Source organism: Anser anser (assembly GCF_964211835.1).
Source record: "Anser anser genome assembly, chromosome: 3".
NCBI classification, from domain to species: Eukaryota; Metazoa; Chordata; class Aves; order Anseriformes; family Anatidae; genus Anser; species Anser anser.
This window is the reverse complement of record NC_139722.1, coordinates 110304038-110326410: the sequence shown is the minus strand read 5'-3', so window position 1 is coordinate 110326410 and position 22373 is coordinate 110304038. Positions and strand designations below refer to the sequence as shown.

Here is a 22373-nt window from a genome sequence, read left to right as displayed (position 1 = left end):
CGTTACGTTGACACAAATGACCAACGTTATCTGCCTCGCTCTCCATCAGCGTCCCTGCTCGCTGTGGTGTAAAATAAAATACTGATCAGTAACAGCAACCAAGGCATCGAAGTCTTAGGAAACTTAAGCAAATAAACCAGGAATTTGGAATCCAAATTCCAGCTTCGGTCCTCATTCACCACACTGCCTTCGGAAACTTTTCAGACAGACACTATGTGGTGGTGTCTAAACTATTAGATTTTAGCCATTCTGATTTTGAAACATCACAGACAAATGCTAGAGATGTGTTTATCATAAAAAGTGCAAAAAGCACAACCTCAATAAAACAGTTTAACAGTTTAACGCTGCCTGAAATGTAACTTCAGCCCAACGAAAGCAAATGCCCAGGTGAAACAACACATTTCTGTATTAAAAACATGCACGAGGCTTCTTGGTACAGCACTGACAATTTTAATCAGGCCCCATTACAAAACAGATCCCATTCCATTTTTCCTTATTTATTTTTTGGAAGTAATATTCAAACAGAAGGCTTGTCTGTCTTTCAATCTAGAAACAGAAGAGGGGAAAAAAATGTATTTCTGCAATTGCTGCGGAACAAAAGGAAAGTGCGTACATGTCATCAAAACCACAGTGTGAGAAAACTGATCTGTAACACACACAGTATGATTTTCTACCTCTAATTCATCTAAAACACTTTTTAGAGAGGTTCTTCACAGCCTATTGGGAATGATTAAAGAAAGGCTGGTCGTTGTTGGTTTTACTGCCTGGGTGAGCCTCACCTTCACCAACTGGCACAGGAATGAAGGTTTCAACTCAAGGACCGCAGGGTACGACGCGCCATTCCAACATGCTGGGACCCTGACAGAGGTGTCTGAAGCAATGAGACACTGAAGCTTCCATCCTCCTCCTCTCCTTTAGGGTGGACTCACTCTAAAGATTATAGTTCCACGTGCGCAGGAGCATCTTTTGAAGCTCCCTTCTAACCCAACACCACCAGGTTTTCTTGTTTGTTTTGCTTTTTAAGGCTATGTGTTGGGTACACAAAGCAACTACTCTACGTTGAAGCTGCAGAGAGATTGTGAACACCCTTCAAGTTTCTGCGAAGGGAGCAAGTGAGGAACGGCACCAGCTGGTGCTTTGTCTGGAAGAAAGTTCACATCGCCTGCATCAGGTGCACGGATTACAGAACTAAAAATGCTCACAGCCAACAGAAAAACGCTGACACCTACAAAGAGCAAACAATTGCCGAGACTTGCAGAAGTCTTCCTCTTCAATACCTGAAATGTTTGAGAAGCCTGAGTATAGACCTGAAGCCATACAGACAACGCAAACTCTTGATGTTCACTCCTAAAGAAAACTACAGCCTAACACTGGGTAGCACAGCGCTGGTATGGAGCAGGCCAAGAGGCAGACCTGGTGTGCAGTGCCCACGCAGGGAGCAGTGTGATGAGTTCTGTGTGACACAAACTGACGCTTAGCTTCCTGAACCATGACTTGACCGAGTCCTACACTAATCCTTAATTTATTCTGAGACGTGAGCCCTCCTGGTCCCTGAACAACGAGTTCTCCAATTAAAGGTTTCTCGTCTGTCATCAGCCTGCTTTTGCAAATTAATATCACAAAGAAAAAAAGGTAGGGAATGAAAACACGGCACGCTGCCAGCTGCTTTCCTTATCTCTGCCCGGGAGATCAGATTTTGCAAATATTGTCAGTTCTCAACCACAGCCGTAACAGATACGGTGACGAGAAGCAGGAACCCGCTTGCAGGGAAGGAGGGCACTGGGAGGTGTGCTGGCAAGCTCCTCCCGCAGCACCGATGCTGCCATCAGCTCGGTTAAATGACCCTAAGAGCACGAGCCAGCTGCTTTCAGCAAAGCACCCAGTTCCGGGGAAGAACTCCTCTCCTCTTCTCTTCCTCAGTAGCTGGGGCATCAGTGGAGGCAAATCCATCATCCTGCTGTGTCCAGAGATGGAAAACCAGAGGATAAAAGCACTGCAGCAGTTCAGCTGAAGACCTCGGAAGGAGCCACAGCTTCAAAACACCGCGGAGAAGCACAGAACCTTGCGTTTACACCCGGGTCCCAAACCAAGTCACACGCCTGCGCACCAAGCACAACGAAAAGCCCCAAAAGCCTCCACAAACCTCGTGTGCTCCAAGCTTAGTGAGACTGTCAACAGGCAAAAAAAAAAAAAAAAAAAGAATAAGCAAGTGTGATAAATTTTGCAGCAGTAAATTACGCATGGATAGTGATCAAAATTAAAGCCATGGTTCTGCTGCATGTCAGAAAAAGCACCGATTACCGGAGTTACAAAATGTTTGCATATGGTTTCAAAGGGCCTGTTGTAGGCTACTAGAAACTGCCACGACGTTGCCCACAGGACACCCCGTGTCATGTTGATGGCCTTTGAGAACTGCTCCAAGATGGAGGAATGGCCAGGAGAAGTGAAGAAATGAGTTGGTTAAGTATTTACAGCTAAGTAACTCTTGCAAAGAGTACAAATTCAGAACAACTCCTCCTCTTCCTGCTCAATCTGTTTAATTAAGTTGTCGCATGGCTTCCAAGCTGCCTCCTGGAACACAAGTTAACACTTCTCATTACAGAAGTCAGCCTCAAAAGCAACACCACTTCTATTTTTACATCACCAGTTTCTTCATCTAGAATTGTACATCCACCGAAGTCTATGAATTGAGATCATTTTTAGGAACTTAAACTGACTGAGCTTTTTAATTAATGCCCTCGCAGTCACACCCCTGGCTCACATCCAGCAGCAGGGACTGGCGAAGAAAAATTGTGCCTTAACCCATGGATAAGGAGAGCAAGTCCTGCCAGCGCTACAGCTGGATATGGTAAACAAAACAAAAAGGAAAAAAAATTCCCTAACTCAAAGATCTATTTTGGGAAAAAAAAACACACAAAAAAAAACACCACTACCACAAATCTTACAGCTTTGACAATATGAATTGTATTTCGAAAATACCAAAATTCCTAATTTGTGGATACAATTGCTGAGACCTATGCTATTTCAAGGTCAAAACCAAACAAAAGCCAAATATACCAACAACTAAGGATCTTAAAGAGATTTTCCAAATCACTGCTGTTTGTAAGATGGCCAAGAGCAACCTGAAAAAGACTATAACTAATTCTTTCAGGATCAGCTAAGCTGGAAATCAGCAGCATATTTAGTATGAATGTTTTAGAGCATGGGTTTCTAAAGAGGAAAAGAAAACAAAAACCAAACTGAACCTGCGGCATAGCTAAACCCATGCTGGTGTGGAAAGCACACAAATACACATAAATAAATCACGTCTTTCAGCCTTTTTTTTTTTTTTTAATTAATTTTCATATATTGTATTTCTTCTGTTACAACCTGACCCAGGTTTCGCTGAAATCAGGAGCTCCCCCAGCCCGAGCCCTCCAACCAGCAGGGCAGCCCCGTGGCCAAGCTGTCCTCGCGAAGCAGCCAGGAGCACGGTCCTTCACACTTGGTTTTGCAGCACAGTGACCCACGCAGCCTCTTCCTTGGAAGGCAGACAGCTGGCAACTGCTATTCAATCGGAGGATGTTCCTCAAGGCACGAAGAGTCCTTTGCACCTTCAGCATTTTTGGATATAAGCTGCTGAGAACGAGCGCGGCCATTTCCTTGCCCGCGTTCCTGACGAAGAGGTAGAGACACCCCCAGTATCGGCTGTTTCCAAGTCCCTCTGTCACCCATCACACACACTCTTCCTCATCCCGTGACATCCTGGTGGGCACTATATGTACCAATGAAACCCCAAATCCATACCCTCCTCACCCTGTAACACAAGGCCTGGTTTTGTTTTAGCCTGATGGCTGCTTTAGTCCGCTGACGGATCTCAGCACGGGGCGCTTGTAAAGTAACATCTGCAGCCACAGAAGAGACTCCTGGATGCTGTCCAGGTTTTTTATTAAGTGGATTTGATGTCTTGCAGGCTGGATTCCAGTCTTGTACCATTAAATGAGGCAAACGGATAAGGAGACAGAGCCCCTCTATCCCACACAGCACACAGCTTAAAAGATTAAATAATTTTGTCTCACCCTAGATTTCAACTTTATTCTGATTTAAAATTTTTTATCTGTAAACACAACTGTGTCTGGTGTGAAGAGCGGTTCTCCCTGAAAGCAGAAACGTGAACAGAAAGGGAAGCTGGGTTGGTTCCTGGAGCAAAGCACACTTCTCATCTCACAGAGTGCTGAGAGGCGTCGCTTCCAAGCGAAGGGCAAGGTCCCCAGCCTTGCTGTAGCACCCGCTTGTGCCGAGCAAGGAAGATAACCCTGCCAGAGAGAGGCAAAAGCCTCCTACCAGATCACACACTGCGAGATCTGGCACTAAACGTGGATAAACAGAAAGAAAAAAATGATACTTTCAAGCGTTTAGAAGGGTAACAAGGTAATGAAATGAAGCAAAGTTAAATTATTAGATCTCAAAGCAGAGTTTGGATACATGTGCCTAATTAGGAGCAAAGAAGCCTAATGAATAAAGGCCCGCTCTATAAACTAACCACCAAGGGAACGGGAACCAATCTCAGCAGCCCAGCAGCACACAGAGCCCTGGGTGGGAAAGGCAGTTATGTGCGGAGTCATCAACACCGACACAGCCATGTGTGGGCACGCAAAGTCCCAGGGTCCTGCAAAAAATGAGATTTTCCACATATTTCAGCATACTCGACACAAAACGCACTTTTCATCTTCAAAACAAGCAAGGCTTAACAGCTGAAGCCTGCAAGGTTTTAACATATCAGGTTCTGGAGCGTTCAGCCCTCGCTGTGCCAGCGCTGGGTGCGTGGGGCAAGTCTCCACCGTGTCACACGAGAGCTTGGGAAGGACAGGCAGGCCAGCGGCGCATCGCTTGGGGAAAGCGAGACCGCCGCACCCGCGGCAAGGAGTCCTTCTCCTGACCGACAGCACCCAAACGAGAGTGCAACAGGGCTTTATTTATGCGCTTGTGCTCTAAGCCAGCTCTCCTTAGCTTACCCGGTTTGTGAGCACAGACAAGACCTTACTCTAAACACTTATCTCAGCTTGATCTGTTCATTTAACCTCATCCCTTGGGCTTTGACAGATGAGCGCTGGCATTTCTAGTGCTCACGCTTCAACCCACTGCTACCGTGCAGTAAAGATGCCTTCACCGTGAGCTTTCTTCCCCCCACGCCGTCCAGCAGAGGATCTGCAGCTCCTGGGACACAACCTAGCAGACTCAAGTCTTTAATTCCTGTTAATATTGTAGCAGGAAAAGGTCAGGACTCCCTCTGCCAAGCGCAGGGCTGCCCATGCCAAACACGAGGCACATCTACACACACAACAGCTCCTAAAAGCATTCAGCCCCCTGACACCCAGCCTCCGAGCAGCGAGGTCTTTCTATAAATACGTGCAACGATCCCAGAGCGCCCAAGTGATGCGCACAGCCTGTCCCCGGCACCACGAGGAGACCCACACCGAGACAAGCAGGGCCACGTGAGACCCTGAGGGGCTTGGTGGCTCTGCCACCCTGCGGGTGAAGCCTGTCCCTGAGTGGCAGCAGGGCAGAGGTGGCAGAGCAGCGGCTCGGGCACCGACATGCTCTCACATTGGACACTTGGGTTGAGCGTCCCCGGGATTTGAAGATGGATGCAGGCTGCCTCTTCTCCTCAGCCACGCTCTTCCTTCTCCTCTTCCCTCTCCCAAGAAGAGAACGGGGATCACGTGTGCACAGGGAGCTTCCAGCAGGAACACCAAAGGGGTGGGAGAAAGGGTTTGAGTGACACCACTGACAAAACATCTGGAAGGTGAAGATGCCACACAGCCAGCTTGACGGTATAAACACAACCATTCAAAAGAGAAGAGGCGCCTACTTTCATCATCTGGCTTTGAAGCATTCAGTTTCCATACCCTTGTCCTCAAGAATCAGCCACGAACCAGAGCAGCAGCTACGAAAAGGCGCTGGGGGTCTCCTGGCTCGAGGATCAGAGCCAAGAGTTAGCCTGGCTCCAACCAAGCTCGGAGTGGTCCCCGCCGTTCAGCCTCATCAATATTTCAAATGTCTCACGTGCCACTTTATCTCCTCTTGCACTGCACATCACAGGACAGATATGCCGGAGAAACAAACAAGCAAAACAATAGCAGCAAACACCCCGCGCAGAACTGTTGGCATTTTTAAACGGTAGGAAATAAAGCGTGACTTTATCCCCAACGGCCACGTTCTCCCTCCCACAAGCGTTAGTTTTCGGGACTGATTTTGCGGATGGAATACGAAAGAGGAACCTGAAAATCACCTGAAATCCAAGCGGGAAATAAATCGCAGAAAAGATTCTGCTGCAATGGAGGGGGGAAGAAAAAAGGTGGATCGGTAATTCTAATCCAGCCCGCGGACGTCCGTATTGAAGTCAACGAGCTTAAGCAGCATATTCCAACAGCTCTGATTGTATCAGAGCAGCGATAAGCCTCTGTCCTGCTGGGCAGCTGCTGCTCTGCCGGGGCTCTAACGGAGCTCCATCCTACCCGCTTTAGCCCCAGAAGCCTCCGTAGAGCTTAACAGGGTCTTGGCCTTCATTTAGCACTATATTTTCTACATAAACGCCTCTATTTTTTATAGCACTTGGGGTTGAACGGTCAGGCAGCCCGCCACGACCGCTTGCAAGGGGCTCTGACACGCAGCGCAGGTCCCCTGAACTTCCCGCGCCGAAGCCATCAGCACGGAGCCTTTCAAGGGCAACAACACGCTTCAGGCACCCATCGCCCCGCTGAAGAGCGGCTCGGTCCTTAGTGTCGTTCTCTAATATATCGCCCCCATTGGATATCGAGTGTATCACCCCTGTTGGATAAAATATCGGTCCATAGAGGATGGATTTGGATCTTCGCGCAAATTCCTTCCTTCCTCTCACCTGGCACTCACCCATTACACGTACTCTTCTCGTAATGCCAAGTCACTCACAGAAAAATAAGCAGAAAACAAACAAGAGCCCCCTCCCCACAGCTAAAAGCTTGCTGCAGGTCCTGCACCAGCCTGCGCTGACAGAGCTGCAGGACCGCAGGAATTTCACCCCAAATTCTCCGTGCTCGCTAGTTATTTCTGCACAGCAGAGCACCTCTTCACTTGCTTTACACCAGTGCCACAGAACTGAGAGCTGCTGCCTTCCGGCCTTTAAAGCAGACATAAATCTTCCTTATGAGTAATTGTGGACGTAAAGCTGTAGGAAAGCTGACGGAAGATGATTTGTGCACCCAAATTAGGGTGTGATAGAAAAGGTGACTTGTCTACGGTTAGCAGGGAAGCTGAAAGAAAGCCTGGTGCGGAGCCACAACTTTCTGACTTGTGTTGTTCAGACCACTGTTTCGAACCAAATGAGAAGCAAAAAAGATTTCATTCCCAGGCCCTACAAAAATCAAACCCCCTACATAGAAAAATCAGCATAGAATTCACCAAGCCTGCTCCGAACAAATGAGGGTGCTGAACTGACCAAGCCAGAATTATTTATATGAGGAGCAAAAAGAACTTTTACTAGTACCTTTAGTAACTGAAAACCTAGATAGCCTTGCAAGCTCTGCCACTTCCAGTACTTTCAACAAGCCTACTGTGCAGCTCCTGCCTGCGTGTGAATACAGTGAGCAACTTCTCTGCTGTGACTGGGAACTTGCCTTGGGACAGAAAAAAAACTGAACTCCCCCAGCCACACACGTACAGAACCAGCTTCCCAGGCTCACATAAAGAGTTAAATCATGCTTTGCTTTGATACAATAAGTAGCTCAAAAAAATGATAAAGTGTTATTATCTTCCTGTGACTGTGCATAAACGCATTAAATTATAAGAGCACGTAATGCTTCTGTAGGTGCTGCATTATTCCCTTTCCGCATCAACCACCTGCGGACTGGCACGTGCCACCTACACGGCCAACAACCTGCACAGAGACCCCGTGAGGAAAACCCAGCACGGTGACAACAGGAGGGTGCCTCAGTTTGAGCAGCCCGAGACATGAATTTGAACTGAGTGGAATGACACCGAGGAGGGGCATACACGATGCAGTTTTCTTTACAAAGTCATAAACACTCCCTTGAATAGAAAATGCAGTATGAGAGCTCCTTTCAAATGCATTCAGAGGTTTTGGGTTTTGTTTATTGCTTTGCTTTTGTTTTTAAACATCATATGATAATAATAGCCAGGCTTTTCCTACCTGCATCTTAAGAGCAGAAATATTTAAGTTACATCATTTGTTTCCACTTACCAGAGGAAGAGTCCCTGGAACGCTTTAAATTTAGCTTTCTTCTTTAACAGTATGATTGTTACTATCACTGTCGTTCAAAAAAAAAAAGTGAAATCGTAATTAGCATTCATCAAGAGGAGCTGTAACCTCCCTTTTAAAATAGGCTCTGAAAGAACTGCGACTCTTACAAATTAGGAAAGTGAAACATTGAGATGTGTGTTTGAGCAAAGCCTCATTTTATTCATCTATGGGCCATTAGTGACATCCAAGCACGCAGTACTGACTCCAGCTCCTGCCCTATGATTTGTACAGCTATTTTTAGGATTCACACTTAAAAATTCAAGTGAAGATGGAGCCCTCCCTTGACACGAACAGAGGCGCAGCAACATTTTCGATAATCAAGGCTTGCTCGGGACAATTTTTGTGATAAGAAAACTTTCTTCAATTAGGGAAGCAACTCTGAGCTGGAACAGTTGCTCTGGTACAAGAGAAAATATAAACCCACTTTCTATTGCTGCACGAGTGCTTAAACTGGCTGCGCAGCTATTTACATGAAAATGCCTCTAGATAAGGTACTTGTGTGCTGCTATCTCCTGTCTGAAGGAAGAATAGGTGCTGCGTGACATTGATTGCAAAGGCACAGGAAAACAGTGGAGCTGCTGCATATAGATGAGCTCTGAGTATACTTGCGTGTATTGCCTCTTCAGCAAAATCAAGCCTGAAAGCTCCGCAAGACCCAAAATTCCAGTTTTAAGGTGGAATGGCGTAAGGGTTGGCTGGGTCAGCACGCTTCTGTCTGTGCAACAAAAAATTGATGGCAGCTGAAAGGAACTGTACCCGACAGGAGAATAAGCTCCTGGACCGGGCACTACAACGAGGTACTTCACTGCTTCAGAACCACTTAACCTGCCAGCAAAACGGCGCATGGTTGTAAGCAAAGTGAGACTTCAAACCCTGCTAAACTGTGTGCCCAGCACCGCTGGGAGCCTCCCAGAGTACACAAAGGCGGACAGGATTTGTCCCTTACACCTACTGCCACCCACTCCACTGTTCGTTGCCAGCACCCAGGCTTTCCCTCCTCTTAAAATTCATCAGCAAACACTGACCTCCTATAGGCACGCTGCATCTTGAACCCTACATATTACGCAGGTGACAGACTTCTCTGTCCTGTTACCAGCTTCCATAAATGCATTTCCCTGCTCCTAACTTCTGCTTTGCTGAAAGGGATGTTCCACACAAAAAGGAAGTTAAGACCCCAGCAATAAAATACAAGCTAACCAAAGAGATGACATTGGCAGAAATGCAAGAAGGCTCCACGGCTGTTCCCCGAAATAATTATTTTTGCTTCGCATATGAGTTGCTTGTATGTAGGTCACTGGTTTTGTATCCCCAAACACAACAGGACCTGCTTGTACAGGCAGACCCGAAGACATTCAAACGGGCCAAAAAACCTTACATTTTGCTCCTTACCCCTCTGCTCACCCAACAGCTCAGCTCACATCGCAGCTCATCCTTCCCATCACTGAGCAACACTGCAACGAGCACATGTCCCATGTAAAACGCAGTAAGGCCAACCATTTTTGAAGGCAGCAGATGAGGGAACAAAACATGTAGGAGACCTGTGACAAACCTCACCAAGCCTCCTCTGTGCCCAAAGGAAGAGGGGGGTAGAAAAGTTCTTCTGCAAGGCTAACAAGGCAGCAGGCTCCTGATTCTCTGGGCTCTAACAGGGCTCCATCAGCCACAAAAGATATCAACAGTTCTCACAGAGAGGTAGACAGAAGTTAAGGTAGACTGCAGTCTTCTTATAGTCAAAAGTAGCTCAAAATTTTCCCCCCACTTAAAATTTGTTGACTCAATTGCAAATCAAGCAAGCACCTTCTTCGTAACAGCTGCTGCTAAAACAAGAAGTATTCCATCTCCCCCCAGCAAGCGCTCTACTTCTCCAAAATTTATTTCAGACAAATCCATTCTGCTTGCCCCAGTCAGCACGTTTTTCCAGGGGGACGCAGACTTGATGCTTTGCAAGTACTTCATCGGGATCCTCCCCGGACAACAGGACTGAACCTACAGGCGAGAATTGCCCTATTCCTGCACCCCGTACCTGGCAGCGGGGAAGGAGGCAGGCACTGCCACCTGCAGCAGCACGACTAGCCATGCTGCCCGCAGGGGCAGTGCCCTCACCCCAAGCTTTCTACATTACTGTTTCTTTTTTTGTTTGTTTGTTTACTGGACAGTTTTACAGCCAGGGACTAAGGCAGGCATCACGTCTCAAGCACCAGATGCCCACACTTTGAGCATTATGCATGCTCGCACACTATTGTCTCAGTTCTGTCAGAAACCCCCACAATTACATCAGCCACTATGAGAACTCTGGGGGTTAAAATTACTCTTGCTTATCTTGCAATTCAGAAATGAAAAAAAGAGACAAATCCCATTTACTGTAGGAAAAAAGGAACCCATTGGAAAGAAAATAATTCCTACACAGTTTTAATATTGTCTGTGTCTTGGTATTCTGAAAGGGTGTGAAGGCACTAGAGCTCAAAGCAGACATCTAAAAGGAGGAAAGAAAATGATTTTAGCAAGAAAATGAAAAATGAAAAGCAAAGCCTGCCACCCAAAAGAACTCCTTTTTCTACATACACAAACCCCAATAAACAGAGATAAGAGCACCATCCCCACAGGTATTTTAAAAGGATCTTTTAAAAGGCATTAACGGTAAATGTTAATATCCTAGATATGCCTCAGCTAGATTCTTTTGCTTTTTGTGGTATGAGAGGAAGTGGTGAAAACAGGGTCAGGACTTTCCCATTCTTAACATTTTCTTACACGTCGGAGATAAAGGAATGCAAGGGGAAGTTTCATGAATATTCACTTGCTTAAAAGCAACTTATTCCAAGTGCTCTATCCAGTTCAGATCTGCATTTGAAGATAGGAGCAATTAAAAACTCTTGTTCTCCTGCAAGTTTTCTGCAGCCTAACAGCTCCTGTTCAGGTTACCTACAGGAAGAGACAAACCACTACATCAGTTTTCCAGAAGACAGCGGGTACAAGCAGAAAAACCCCACAGCCAAACTGGTAAGAACATCCAGACTCGCCCGCCCAGAAGCATGGCTCCAGAGCTGCAACGATGGCAGGTGTTAGCAGCAGCTATCAGGGCTAAACCCTCTGCTAACAAACTGCAAATAAAGCAGCAACAGGTTGGTTTAGAAATGCACGGGCTGCTGAGGTAGATCTTTGCTGGAAAAGGGAATTAAGCTGTTGTGACAACTCTTCTCTGTTTTAATTCCCCTCCTCATGCACTGCCATAAACAAGGGGATTCAGAGTTTCCTTAATGAGCAGTCCCTGAAAGTAAAGGAAGTTCACGGTGCACACTGAGCGGCAGCGCACCACGTGCGGCCAACTGCACTCAGTGGTCCAGATTCTCCCATTACTCCGTTTAATTTGGCTTTTGATATTAACAGTTACTACGCAAACACATCCTCCCAAGAGCAGCTGGGAAGGGAAAGCCAGCTTACGGCACTGGATTGAAAAGCACAGGCTTCAGTACCATCATCTTCGCCCCGAAGAAAGCTCGGGATGGCCAACGTCTGAGGGAATCGGGCAGCACCACACCTGATGGGAAGCCCAGAGCCGACTTGAGCCGGCACAAAGCGAGGCGATGGGGCTCGCCCCGCCAGGTTGGCATGAGCACGTGCTCCTGGGAAAGCTATACAGCCACTGAAACGCACAGCTGGCCCCAAAGCAGCCAGTGCCACCCATCTGCCAGCCCCGGCTAGCTCCAACCCTTCAGGTAGCAGCAAGGACACAAACACTGCTTCTGGGCAAGGTAGGGGATGGCCCCAGGGAAGTGAGAGGTAGCAGTGGGGGTCGTGGTAACGTGTGGGTCAGAACTGAGGTGACACAGTGAGTCTGAACAGGCCACCAAGTGTTTTAAGTCAGCTGTCCCTGGAATGGGAAATGATCTTGCCCTTGTGATGTTCGGTCAGCACCAAAGCTGTTTTTCAAAGCATACGCGTTAGAAAAGAAAGAGCAAATCTGCTAGTGTGCTGCTTTGATGCAGCAGCTCACCCAAAACGAAGCCCACAGAACGGCTGCAGGACTGAGCGTGCACATGAAATAAAACCCAAAGCCAGTTTATGCTAAAATTAATACACAGAGCCACGGAGATCACAGTTCAGCAGCTGCAGACAGTTAAGCAGCTGCACAGCCCGGCCATAGCTTGGCAGTAATCCTCAAGAAAGTCTCCTTAAATAATAATGAAGTCAAATAGAAATAAGAAAGGGCCCGCAACAACAAGTCTCCACCACAGGGAGAACCTCAGCAGGCGCACACGAATCAGTTCCACGCTGCCTATCTCCAGAGGCTCGCAGGCAGCTGGAAGCAATGGCTGAGAAGGGCTCGCACTCCTGAGTCACCCCAAAGGCTCGTGCATTGGGAAGCCCTGCAGTGACAGCGCGGGCACTGACTCACGGCCTGGCTGAGTTACTCCAAGCTCTTTGAGATGCTCCTGCCCGCAGCTGCGGCTGGTCCCTGCCCCCTGGCAGGTTTTCCTTCCTTCCCCCTGCGTCTGGGCAGCACAGGGGATCTGCGCGCGCTGCTCCGCTCGCCTTACAAGCCCGAAATGAGGCTGCTGGCAGCTCACGGTGGCACACCGGGGCAGAGGAAGGCAGGGGAACACACTTGCTAAGGGACAGTGACATCTTGGCTCCGCTCCTGAATCCAGTGAGCCTCGTGAGTCAGGGCCTGAGCCACCAGCAACGGCAGTGCCATTTCTGCTAATTTTAGCTCATGCTTAACCCACAGCTCCCGAGTCCCTGCAATGCATCTCCAGGTGCCAAAAGCCGCAGCTATCCTGTGCCTCCACTGCCAAACCCCACGGCTTCCCAGCCGAGAGGCAATGCGCTTCCACCAACCGTACGCAGCAGAAATACATTTTTCAAACAAAGACAACAAGAGGAAGAAAACAAGGGCTGCTTTATTTACCCTACTGCTGTGTGCATATCTTAAAAGCAAGGAACAAAAGTTCAGAACTGAATAGTTCCTGTGTTTCAGAGTCCACTCCGGGACACGCAGAGCGGGCTGGGGAGTGTCCCACGGCGAGGCAGCAAACAGCCCACGAGCGGCAGTGCCCACCCCGAGGAGCAAAAGCAGAGAGAGGGGCAAGGGAAGCGGCACGCTCGGCACACAATCCCCTCGGAGTAAACCGGGAAAGCCTTCACAAGTAAACAAATAGCCCCCTCCGTCCTCACAAAGCCACCCAAGCAGAATGCTCTTGCTGGGGGCAGCTGAAGGGTTCATTTTATAAGAGTTTCCTCAGATTTAGCCAACCTTACCAGCCTCCTCCTCTCCTTATTCACACCAGGCTGTGAAAGGGGCTTCAGCTCTCTCCAACCAATTAAAAACTAATTGAAGTAACAGACTGGCACTACACAGCCCGACAGACTGAAGACTCGGCTCAGCTGAGGCCTCCACAATGTCATAATATTTCATTTTATTTAACCTCTTAACACTGAAAGAGCTGAGAAGAGCATTCACAGCGATCCAATCCTGAAAAAAAATATCTTTATTCCTGCTTGAGTCCACCGGGTTCAAAGGAACAGTGCACGTACTTTACTGTACGCACGCAACAGTGCCTGCAGGAACAGAGCCAGGTTTTATTTACTTGCAAAGTTCTGCGAGGAAGTTGACCACACACAGCTTCTCTCAAAAAAATAAAGCTGTATTTTATTTATTCGAGGAGAGAGCCCCGTCCCTTTAAATGAGTGAATGACAGGCCATTAGGATGGATTTGTCTACACATGGCTATAACCTAATAACTTCTGCTTCTGACAATTATTTTTGTTACTGCCAGGATGGTAAACGAAGTCATGGAACTGCTGGAAAGAATTCTGTCTCTCAAAGACAAATACAACTCTGAGCAACTATTTATGATAAACCCAAGTCTCCCTGCATTAGAGGAAAAAACTTGGTGCCTGGGTCCAGCAATGAGGTCTTGTAGGGACCGCTCACAGGGTTTCCAATCCTCCCAAAGGGTTACTGCAAACAGAAAGCGGGTGTAAGCATGCAGCACTGACAAGGAGAGATTTCACATTCACCTGTACCCCTCCTATTAAAACCATCTTCGCTGCACAACACGCAGCCACCAATTTAGATGAGAAACCCCTAACTTGTGGTCCATGGCACCGCCGTACGGATATAGAGGTGGCCAGGGGCCAGCTTGGGAAGGCAGGGCACGAAAGCAGCTGGTGGGAAGGAGTCAGGACTGGGAGACAACCCCCTGACAGAAGCCAGGCACAGAGCCCAAAGGAGCAGATCTGGATTTCTGACGTGAAGCATTTTCTTTTGGGTGCAAAGGAGGGAGAGATGCAAGCTGGCAGAGAACTGCTTTTGCATGTGGACAATAAGTGTTTTAATTGTCTGCAGGAAGAAAGGGACAAGACTGATCTCCGAGGCAGCTGGCGGTGATTATTTGGAAAGAATAAGTTTGATACACAATTTAATCCCTCAAGAAGCCCTCAGACAAAACTGGAAATGAATGAAGAAAAAAAGTAGTGAGATGTATTTACAGATGGAGATAATTTGGAATGGAATTGGAGATCTAAATGAAGAGCGTGAGGACAGTATAATTTAATTGAGAAGGAAAGAAAAAAGCTAAAAACCAAGTGAAACTGCCTAATGCTTCCTTTGCATGAGCCGTACTTGTTCTGGTACACCTACACGGCCATCACACAACTGCAAGTCCAATCAAAAACTCAGAACAAGCCCATGACAAAAATCATGGGTCATGGGAAAAGCAACTCAGAAGTTCCTGAATTCACCTGCAGCTCTCTCTCTTTCTGGCACACATTTCAATGTGATTCACCTTAATAATTAAAAGCACTTAGGTGCTCACAGAATTCCCCCTTAATGGCTATGCAAAGCACGGAAATGAACCGAGCAACCTGACAGCCTGACCCTGAACAGGCAACCCGCAAGGATTTCCACCTCCAGCAGTCAACTCCAGGTCTTTCGGCAGCCTTCAGCACCAAGGAGTTTGCTGGAAAGCAGGGACCAGAAGGCAAGCAGACTGGTGTGAACTGTGCAATCTCAGGAAGCTCGTTTCTCTCCCATGCACAGTGCATGCCAAATCTCAAAATTCCTACAGCATCCAGTTATGAAACTACAATAGAAGAGAGAAACAGATGGCTAAAGCCTTTAGAAAAAAAAAAAAAAGATTAAGCATTACTTCATTTGCAAAAGAGAAAGATGTATTTGAAAATACAGAGCCTACTTCAGACCATACCTAATTGATATAAAATATGCCACTCGCCTGGTGGAAATGCAGCCTGCCTTCCGTTCAGGCAGCGTGCACGAAAGTTTAACCCTTTTAGAACACCACAGCTTAGTGTGGTTTTCAGAAGGATTTAAAAGCAAAGCAGTTCATAGAGATGACAACAGGCATTATACACATTGCTAAAAACCACACATTTCTCCAGCTCCAAAGCAACTGCTGGATGGCAAATCCTATAGGAACGTTACCCTTTTCCAGCGCTTTTAGGCAGCACCTACACTCAGGCGAGCAGCTTTCCTGCTCATAAGAGCACCTAATGGACAACAACATATTAAGAACTTGGAAATGAGGCAACACCACACTTGAAGATCCTGTTGAATCCCTGACTTGCAAGACATTACACACAAACAAGGGAACATGAAAGCCAGCCTGAGGAGCTCACGGGTTAGGCATTAGATGCTTCATCAGCCCTGTAAAAGTGCCACCACGGCTCCAGGTCCAAGCCCAGGAACTGGTCTCTGGTCTAAAAGCGCACTTTCTCCTGGGAGGCTCTTCAGCTGCGCCTGTTCCTCAGACGAGCGTTGACTCAGTGCTTGAACACAGGCCTCTGGCAGCTGAGGAGCCCCAGGGAGCCCCAGGATCTGTGTGGGGCCTGACAGGGGAATCAAGAGGAGCCCTGTGCTTCCCTGAGCTGGCAGCCTAAAGCCACCTCCACCAGCACCAGCAGAATCGGGTCGCAGCACTCCTGTCGAGGTGCCCAGCATGCTCCTAGCCCTGCTAGGACAGCCCTAGGAAGCAAATACTTCCCTTTGCACCTCTTTGCACTTGTACTGTATGCAGTACATACACAGTGACATAAGTGAAATGCATGAGACTGATTTCTCTTTTTTTGGTTTGTTTTTTCTCCTCAGTGAGACTAAATGAAATCTCCTACCATGCGCAGCCCTTTCAGGCCAGGACTGCAGCTCGCCTGCAAGGCTGGGTGGAAAATCCTTGCGCTGCCCCAGCTTATCCCAAGGGTAAGCGGAGGATGACACACTCCAGCCCTGCCAAGCGAGCGCCTTTCAGAAATCAAATGCTTATATGATTAATGCAAAGCATTGCGTTTTCACAGTAGCAGGAGTCACTAATCCATATTAAAGACCAAGGCTGCATTTATTTATATATTTAACGAACAGCTCGAAATGAACTAACTGCTCAATTTTTCAAAGGTACTGAGCCACCACAGTAATTAGGTCTGGGTCAGAAGGAGCAGACAGAATGCCACAGAAGCAGCACAGTCCTGCTAATTACCCAAAAAAAAAAGGTTTTTCTAATGACACAGTGACAACGCTGGACTATCTATCACAACCTGTCTCCCCCAAACACCACTAATGAACAGCAATCATCTGAGGGTAGCTGCCTTTAGTCGCTGACAGAAACGAGAATCAGAAGTTGCAGACAGCAGAAAAAGCAAGCAAAGGGATTTTCAGCCAGTGCTGGAAAAATGATGCTGTACCTACAGATAATCCTTTTAAAGAGTGAAGCAGCACCACCAGAGGGGTAGTGACTTCCCACACAGCAAGCATACACACTGCTTTTGTTTCTGGAGTTATTTTGAATGCTAAGTAAAAAAATAAAAAAATCCATCAACACAAGTTCGGAGGAGTCAAAAAGCATCACAGCCTACCAGAAACCCACCCAATGTTGCAAACTGCACACGATCAGTAATAAAAATCGTCTAAAGCAAGTCACTTGCTGAAGAGTTAGATAAATGGAAGCCTAACAGAAGACAGCAGTTCCCAGAGAGACACGCAGCCTGTTTTGGCCATGCACAATCCCTGCTCACAAACACATCTCAGATAAAGTGTGTTTATGACTGCATTGTCATTTATTTTAAAATATGAATGGAGTATTCTTTTCCTGCAGAAACACTGCATTGTTAAAATGCCAGCGCATTAAAATAACTTAGTGCTTACTCCATATTGATCAAAATACACTTGCAGTGTGGAGCTACCAGCACAGACTACAGCACTGACACGTAATATACGTTAGGACCGCTTTCAGTAAGAACTAGCATATGGTGTTCATTTTTTCCCTTTTGTTTTCACTTGTACCAAATTCAGACAAGCGTTAGAAATAGGAGAGCTAGTGATCCTATCAGCACGTGCAAAACCGTATCATCCCCAAAGTTAATGAAAGACTTAGCTGAATGTTACCAAAATACACAAATATCTCCCCTTTTGTTTCATAGAGGAGTTCCACTTATGACAGCAACACTGTATCGTAGCTTGCATGTTTAAAGAACATTTTTGTTAAGGCTCTCCAAACAAGAGGAAGCAGAACAGAAAAGCCTACAATCAAATGACTGCGTGAATGATGTTTTCCCCCATTGTTTTTTTTCCTAGAATTCATCCACATTTTGCTACCATACTGTTGTTTTTTCATAACCAATACAAGCACCAATCTAGCATGTATTTACATTAAAGAAAGTAAAATCAAGATTCAGAAGGAAAACCTACTTTTTAAAAAGCAACCTGCATATTTGAGGTTTTGAAAGACTCTATCGCAACTTCATACACACGCATTTTGCTAGGCGGGTACCCTAGCTTATGACTAAACAATAAGAATTGTTTCTAAAATAACAGCATTGCTCACAAGAAAACTTTCATGCATGGCTATTTCTTAAATCAAGTGAAAGTTCATTGCAGATCCAATCTGAACACTCCCTTGGAGCATTCATACTTTAGTGCTGAAGCATTCTGCAAATTCACAAGGAAGGAGTGAAAGTGAAAACAAGGGCCAAAAGAGGATTGGTTTATGTTAAAAAGAAAAAAAAAGCCATGCACCATCACAAGCACAACTACAAAAAAAAAAATAATTGAAATCACCGTAGAATACTCTTTGGCCTGAACTAACCAGTAGATCACATGAGATAACCACAACAGTCTCTTTCAACTTTCAAAAGGTTTTTATTCATGTTTGTTCTGTGAAGGAAAGTTCAACTTCCAAAACGGTTCTGTTTCTTAATAATCTTTCAAGACATTTTAGGCATGAAGACAGCTTGATTAAAAAAAAAACAAACAACTTAACCTGACAGTATTCCTTTAAGGCAGAGCAGCGAGCAGCCTTCCAGCACAGATTTCCAACTCCAAGAGATAGAACTGAAATTTGTAGAGGCAATTACTCATAACCAGTGAAAGCAGCCAGTGCAAGTGCCAGCCTTGCCAACAAGAAGACAGGCCAAGTATTAGAAGGGAGGCTGCAATTTATTACAAAACAGTTTGAACATCTCAGTCCACGAGGTCTGGAAGGCAATTTCTCTGTCCCCTGACACTACAAGCTCAGATTAATGTGAGGAATTATGGCAGTAACATCAATATCCCAAACATATAAAAGCACACTTAAGTATTTGTATAATGGAGATGTTTGCTAGCAGACTATCTGAAAGCTGTTTCCAGTCTTCCCCTATCAGCTGTATTTAAGTTCCTTCTGTACAGGAAGGAAGATGTGCCTGCGCCAGACCCGTACAATTAACTATAAACTGCTGTCTATGTCTAGTCAGCTCCAAAGCCATCCAGCCAGACCACTTAGGCACGAAATTCTGTCTGGCTAAACAAGCACCTTCAGACAATTCCCAAGTATGCCTCTCGCCTCCTCCCATTGAAAGATGGAAAGGAACAAGGAAAGGAAGGCGGAGAGCCAAAACATCTTCAGGTAAAAAAAAAAATAGTCACTATCAGAATTGTTTGTACCCTATATTACACACCACTGTTTTCAGGACCGATCTCAAATGCCTTGGTCTGCTAACAGTAGCGTCAGCAGGTAACATTCAGCATCCAGAGGTGTGTTGGAAGTCAGAAAACAAATCTCAGAAAATATCTTAAAAATAAATAAAAAGCAAGAGACACTAAGTCACAGGTGCTGAGCTCATAAATGCACCGCCCCACGTGACAGTAACGCCAGCTAAGAAAATCAGAATAGAGAATGAAACCAACAGGTCCAAAATAAGTACTCAGCAAAGCACTCAAGAGAGACTATGGGGAAGTAAGAGAAAGCGAGGGAAAGCAAGGCCAATGCACACACCAAACGGTACACAATAAGCAACATCCTCCCTATTTCAGCATCGGTAACTTCCTCCACCGTTTGTGCAGCAACACGAGCTGCTCCTTACCATTTTTTGGTGCACTCCACCATCAGCTCCTGGTAAGAGGCCACAAACTGGAACTTGGATGCATGTTTCCCAACACGCTGCAGTCTTTTCCAAACTGAAGCCATGACGGCGAGAAATACCAGTCCTGTGACAGAGTAGCAACTCTGTGAATACCAATGTAGGTTTAAGGGTGTATGTGCTCAATGCTAGCAGATTTCTAGACAGATACAGTAAAAACAATGCACAAGAAGCTTGAGGGGATGTCTACAATTCATATTCTGGCTCTCCCTTCTTCACGGGAAAAATCCCATCGTAGCTGAATGGCTCATCCCTGTCCAGGAGCAGCATGCAATAGGCGCGGATGAGTAAGAGAAAGACTGAAAGGAAGTTCTCTCATGGAATCATCATTCCTCACGCAGTGGATGATGTGGAGACTGCAGGACTGGAAGACAAAAAAGACAGGGGGAGAAAGCATCGGTTAACGTACGACATGCTACAGCACTGCAGGCGCGTGCCATCGGGTACCCTTCAGACAGCTACCACGAACCTCAAAAATATACCCCCCTCCCACCAATTAACTAAATAAATCAGAACGCTGCAGCGATGTCAGGAATGCAAACCACAAGACTATTTGGAAACATATCAACACGTCCTCTTCTTTTTTTTTTTTTAATCGGCACCATCGTAACTGGCAGCGAGAAAAACAGAAAAAAAGGGGGGGGGGGGGGGGGGGGGGACGACGACACTGAAAACCGAATCCCTCGGAAGCATCCCCGGGCATCACGGCGGAGGTACCGCCGGTGTGCGCCCAGCGGGAGGGCCACGGGGGGAGCCAAGTTCTTTGTCTGCAAGCCGACGACAAAAGGTGTAACAGTTGTTTTCTCCCTCACACACGCACGCACACACGCACGCCCTGCTCCCATGTCTCCTCCCGAGGAGCTGCGGGCAAACAGGCGGTACAGCCGGCACGCCCGTGCCCGGCCGGGGGCACCCCGAGCCCTGCCCGCCCAGGACCCCCCCGTTTTCCCCCCCCCGCACCCTCAGGGCTCACAGACACCGATGAGGTGCGAGGAGAGCCCCCACCCCCCCGGACCCCTCACAGCACCTCACGGCGGCCCGGCGGCACCCCCGGGGCTCCCCCCGCTCCCCTCCCAACCCCACAGCGCAGCCGTTGGGGTTTAAAAATTTAAACCCCAACGGCCGGCGGATGGGTGGGGGGCGCTCACCTGGCCCCAGGTCCTCACACGGGAGGGTCTCGGGCGGCGCTGCCCGTTACCGCGGCGGCAGCGCCCCGCGGCTGTCGTCCCGCGGCCTCATGGCTGAGCCCCGGGCTCACGCCGTGCCCCGTCAGGGTCCCGTCACGCTCCCGGTCACGCTCCCGGTGCCGTCCCGGCGGGCGCAGCCCGGCCCCGCCGCGCCTCACGCCGCCACCATCGCCCCCCTGCCGGCGCTGCGCTGAGGGGAGGTGCAGCCCGGCCCGGCTGGTCCCGCCCCCGACGCGCCATTGGTCCAGCCGCCCGCCCCCGCGCGGCTCATTGGCTGCCGCCCCACGTCCATCACCGCCAGGCAGAGAGGGGCGATCCCCGCGCAACGGGGAGGGAAGGCGAAGCCCGCAAGCCCTCCTCTCCCATCCCCACGCAGGCTTTTTTTTGATTGGTCGCGGCGCTCGGGAAGGCGGGGCTGAGTGAGAGGAGAGCGCAGTCGATAGGCGAGCGCGACTGCCCGTCAGCGCGGGAGAGCGCGGCGATTGGCAGCGGCGCTTCCTAAAGCCGTGAGGAGCGGGCTGCCAGGGGAGGGGCGGGGCCTGAGGGCGGCGGGCTGGGGCCGGGCGGGGTCCCCCGTCAGGTGCGCTCTGGGGCAGGAGGGGCCGTTTGTCCCTCGCACAGCCCTGCTGGCTTTATTCCTAAAGTTGTCTCACGTAAACACTAAGCACAGCTGACCCTTACACTTGTCTGCTTTATGTCCCGGATCCCACCCAGCATCCCGGCTGGCTCCCAAATCCTTGGCCACGGTTCTGTTGTCCTCCAGCTGGACGGCTCCTGGCGTGTGGAATAAACGCGGGAGGCCCGGGGGCTGCTCGGTGACTTGTGTTCCAGACATCATTATTTATTAACATTTTCCATTTCCTTCATAGTTCTCGGCTTCAGGTTACACCAGGCCAAAGAAGAGCGCAGCACATGGCATCTTTTTCCTTCATTGTAGGGGGGGATTGCAACACAGGCAACGCTCCTATTATCCCATGGGTTACCAACAGTAACCCATTACAAACGGGTTTTACAATCCGTGTCTAGCAATCCGCAGCTCTGGCGATTTTGGGGAAAGCTGTGGAATCCAAAGGGTGTGAGCAATTACTCTGAAAAGGGCAAGATCCTTGGCCGTGATGCAGGAGGAATCGTAGCTCAGCTACGGAACATGCCTCAGGATCTGAGTCAACATCTAGAGGAATAATCACATTTTGACTTAACCCAATATTACGAGCACAGTCGTGAAAACAGAAGCAAAACTAGTTGCACAAAAGTGTCCGATACTCACTCTTAAGGTGATTGAATAAACAACTCACAGAACTCCCAGAATGGTCATCTTGATCGTGAACAAAATGATGCATTATCTTAAGTACAAAGACCTCTTCTGCAAGCAGGAAAAATAGCCACATAATGAATAGGCGGATGCTTTTTTTTTATTATTTAAAGATACATAACATGTATGATACAATCTACCTAAACCATATTCCTGTCAGAACTGTTACCTTCCTCGCCTAAGGAAAGCTGAG

At 47.8% G+C, this 22373-nt stretch overlaps 1 protein-coding gene across 17 annotated transcripts in view; it reads right to left on the bottom strand.

Moving 5' to 3' along the window:
- Positions 1-21083, bottom strand: part of EHBP1 (EH domain binding protein 1) — a 214381-nt gene extending 193298 nt beyond the window's left edge. For 16 of the 17 annotated variants that reach the window (XM_083832192.1, XM_083832202.1, XM_083832203.1 and 13 more), the window contains exons 1-2: positions 20830-21083; positions 19625-20045 (exon numbers count right to left, since the gene is read on the bottom strand). In XM_083832192.1, coding sequence (XP_083688318.1) covers positions 19625-19728 — 104 coding nt within the window. In that variant the 5' untranslated portion in view covers positions 19729-20045; positions 20830-21083. The remainder of the gene's footprint in view (positions 1-19624; positions 20046-20829) is intronic. The other variant, XM_083832198.1, reaches the window with a different exon arrangement.
- Positions 21084-22373: the final 1290 nt, after the last annotated feature.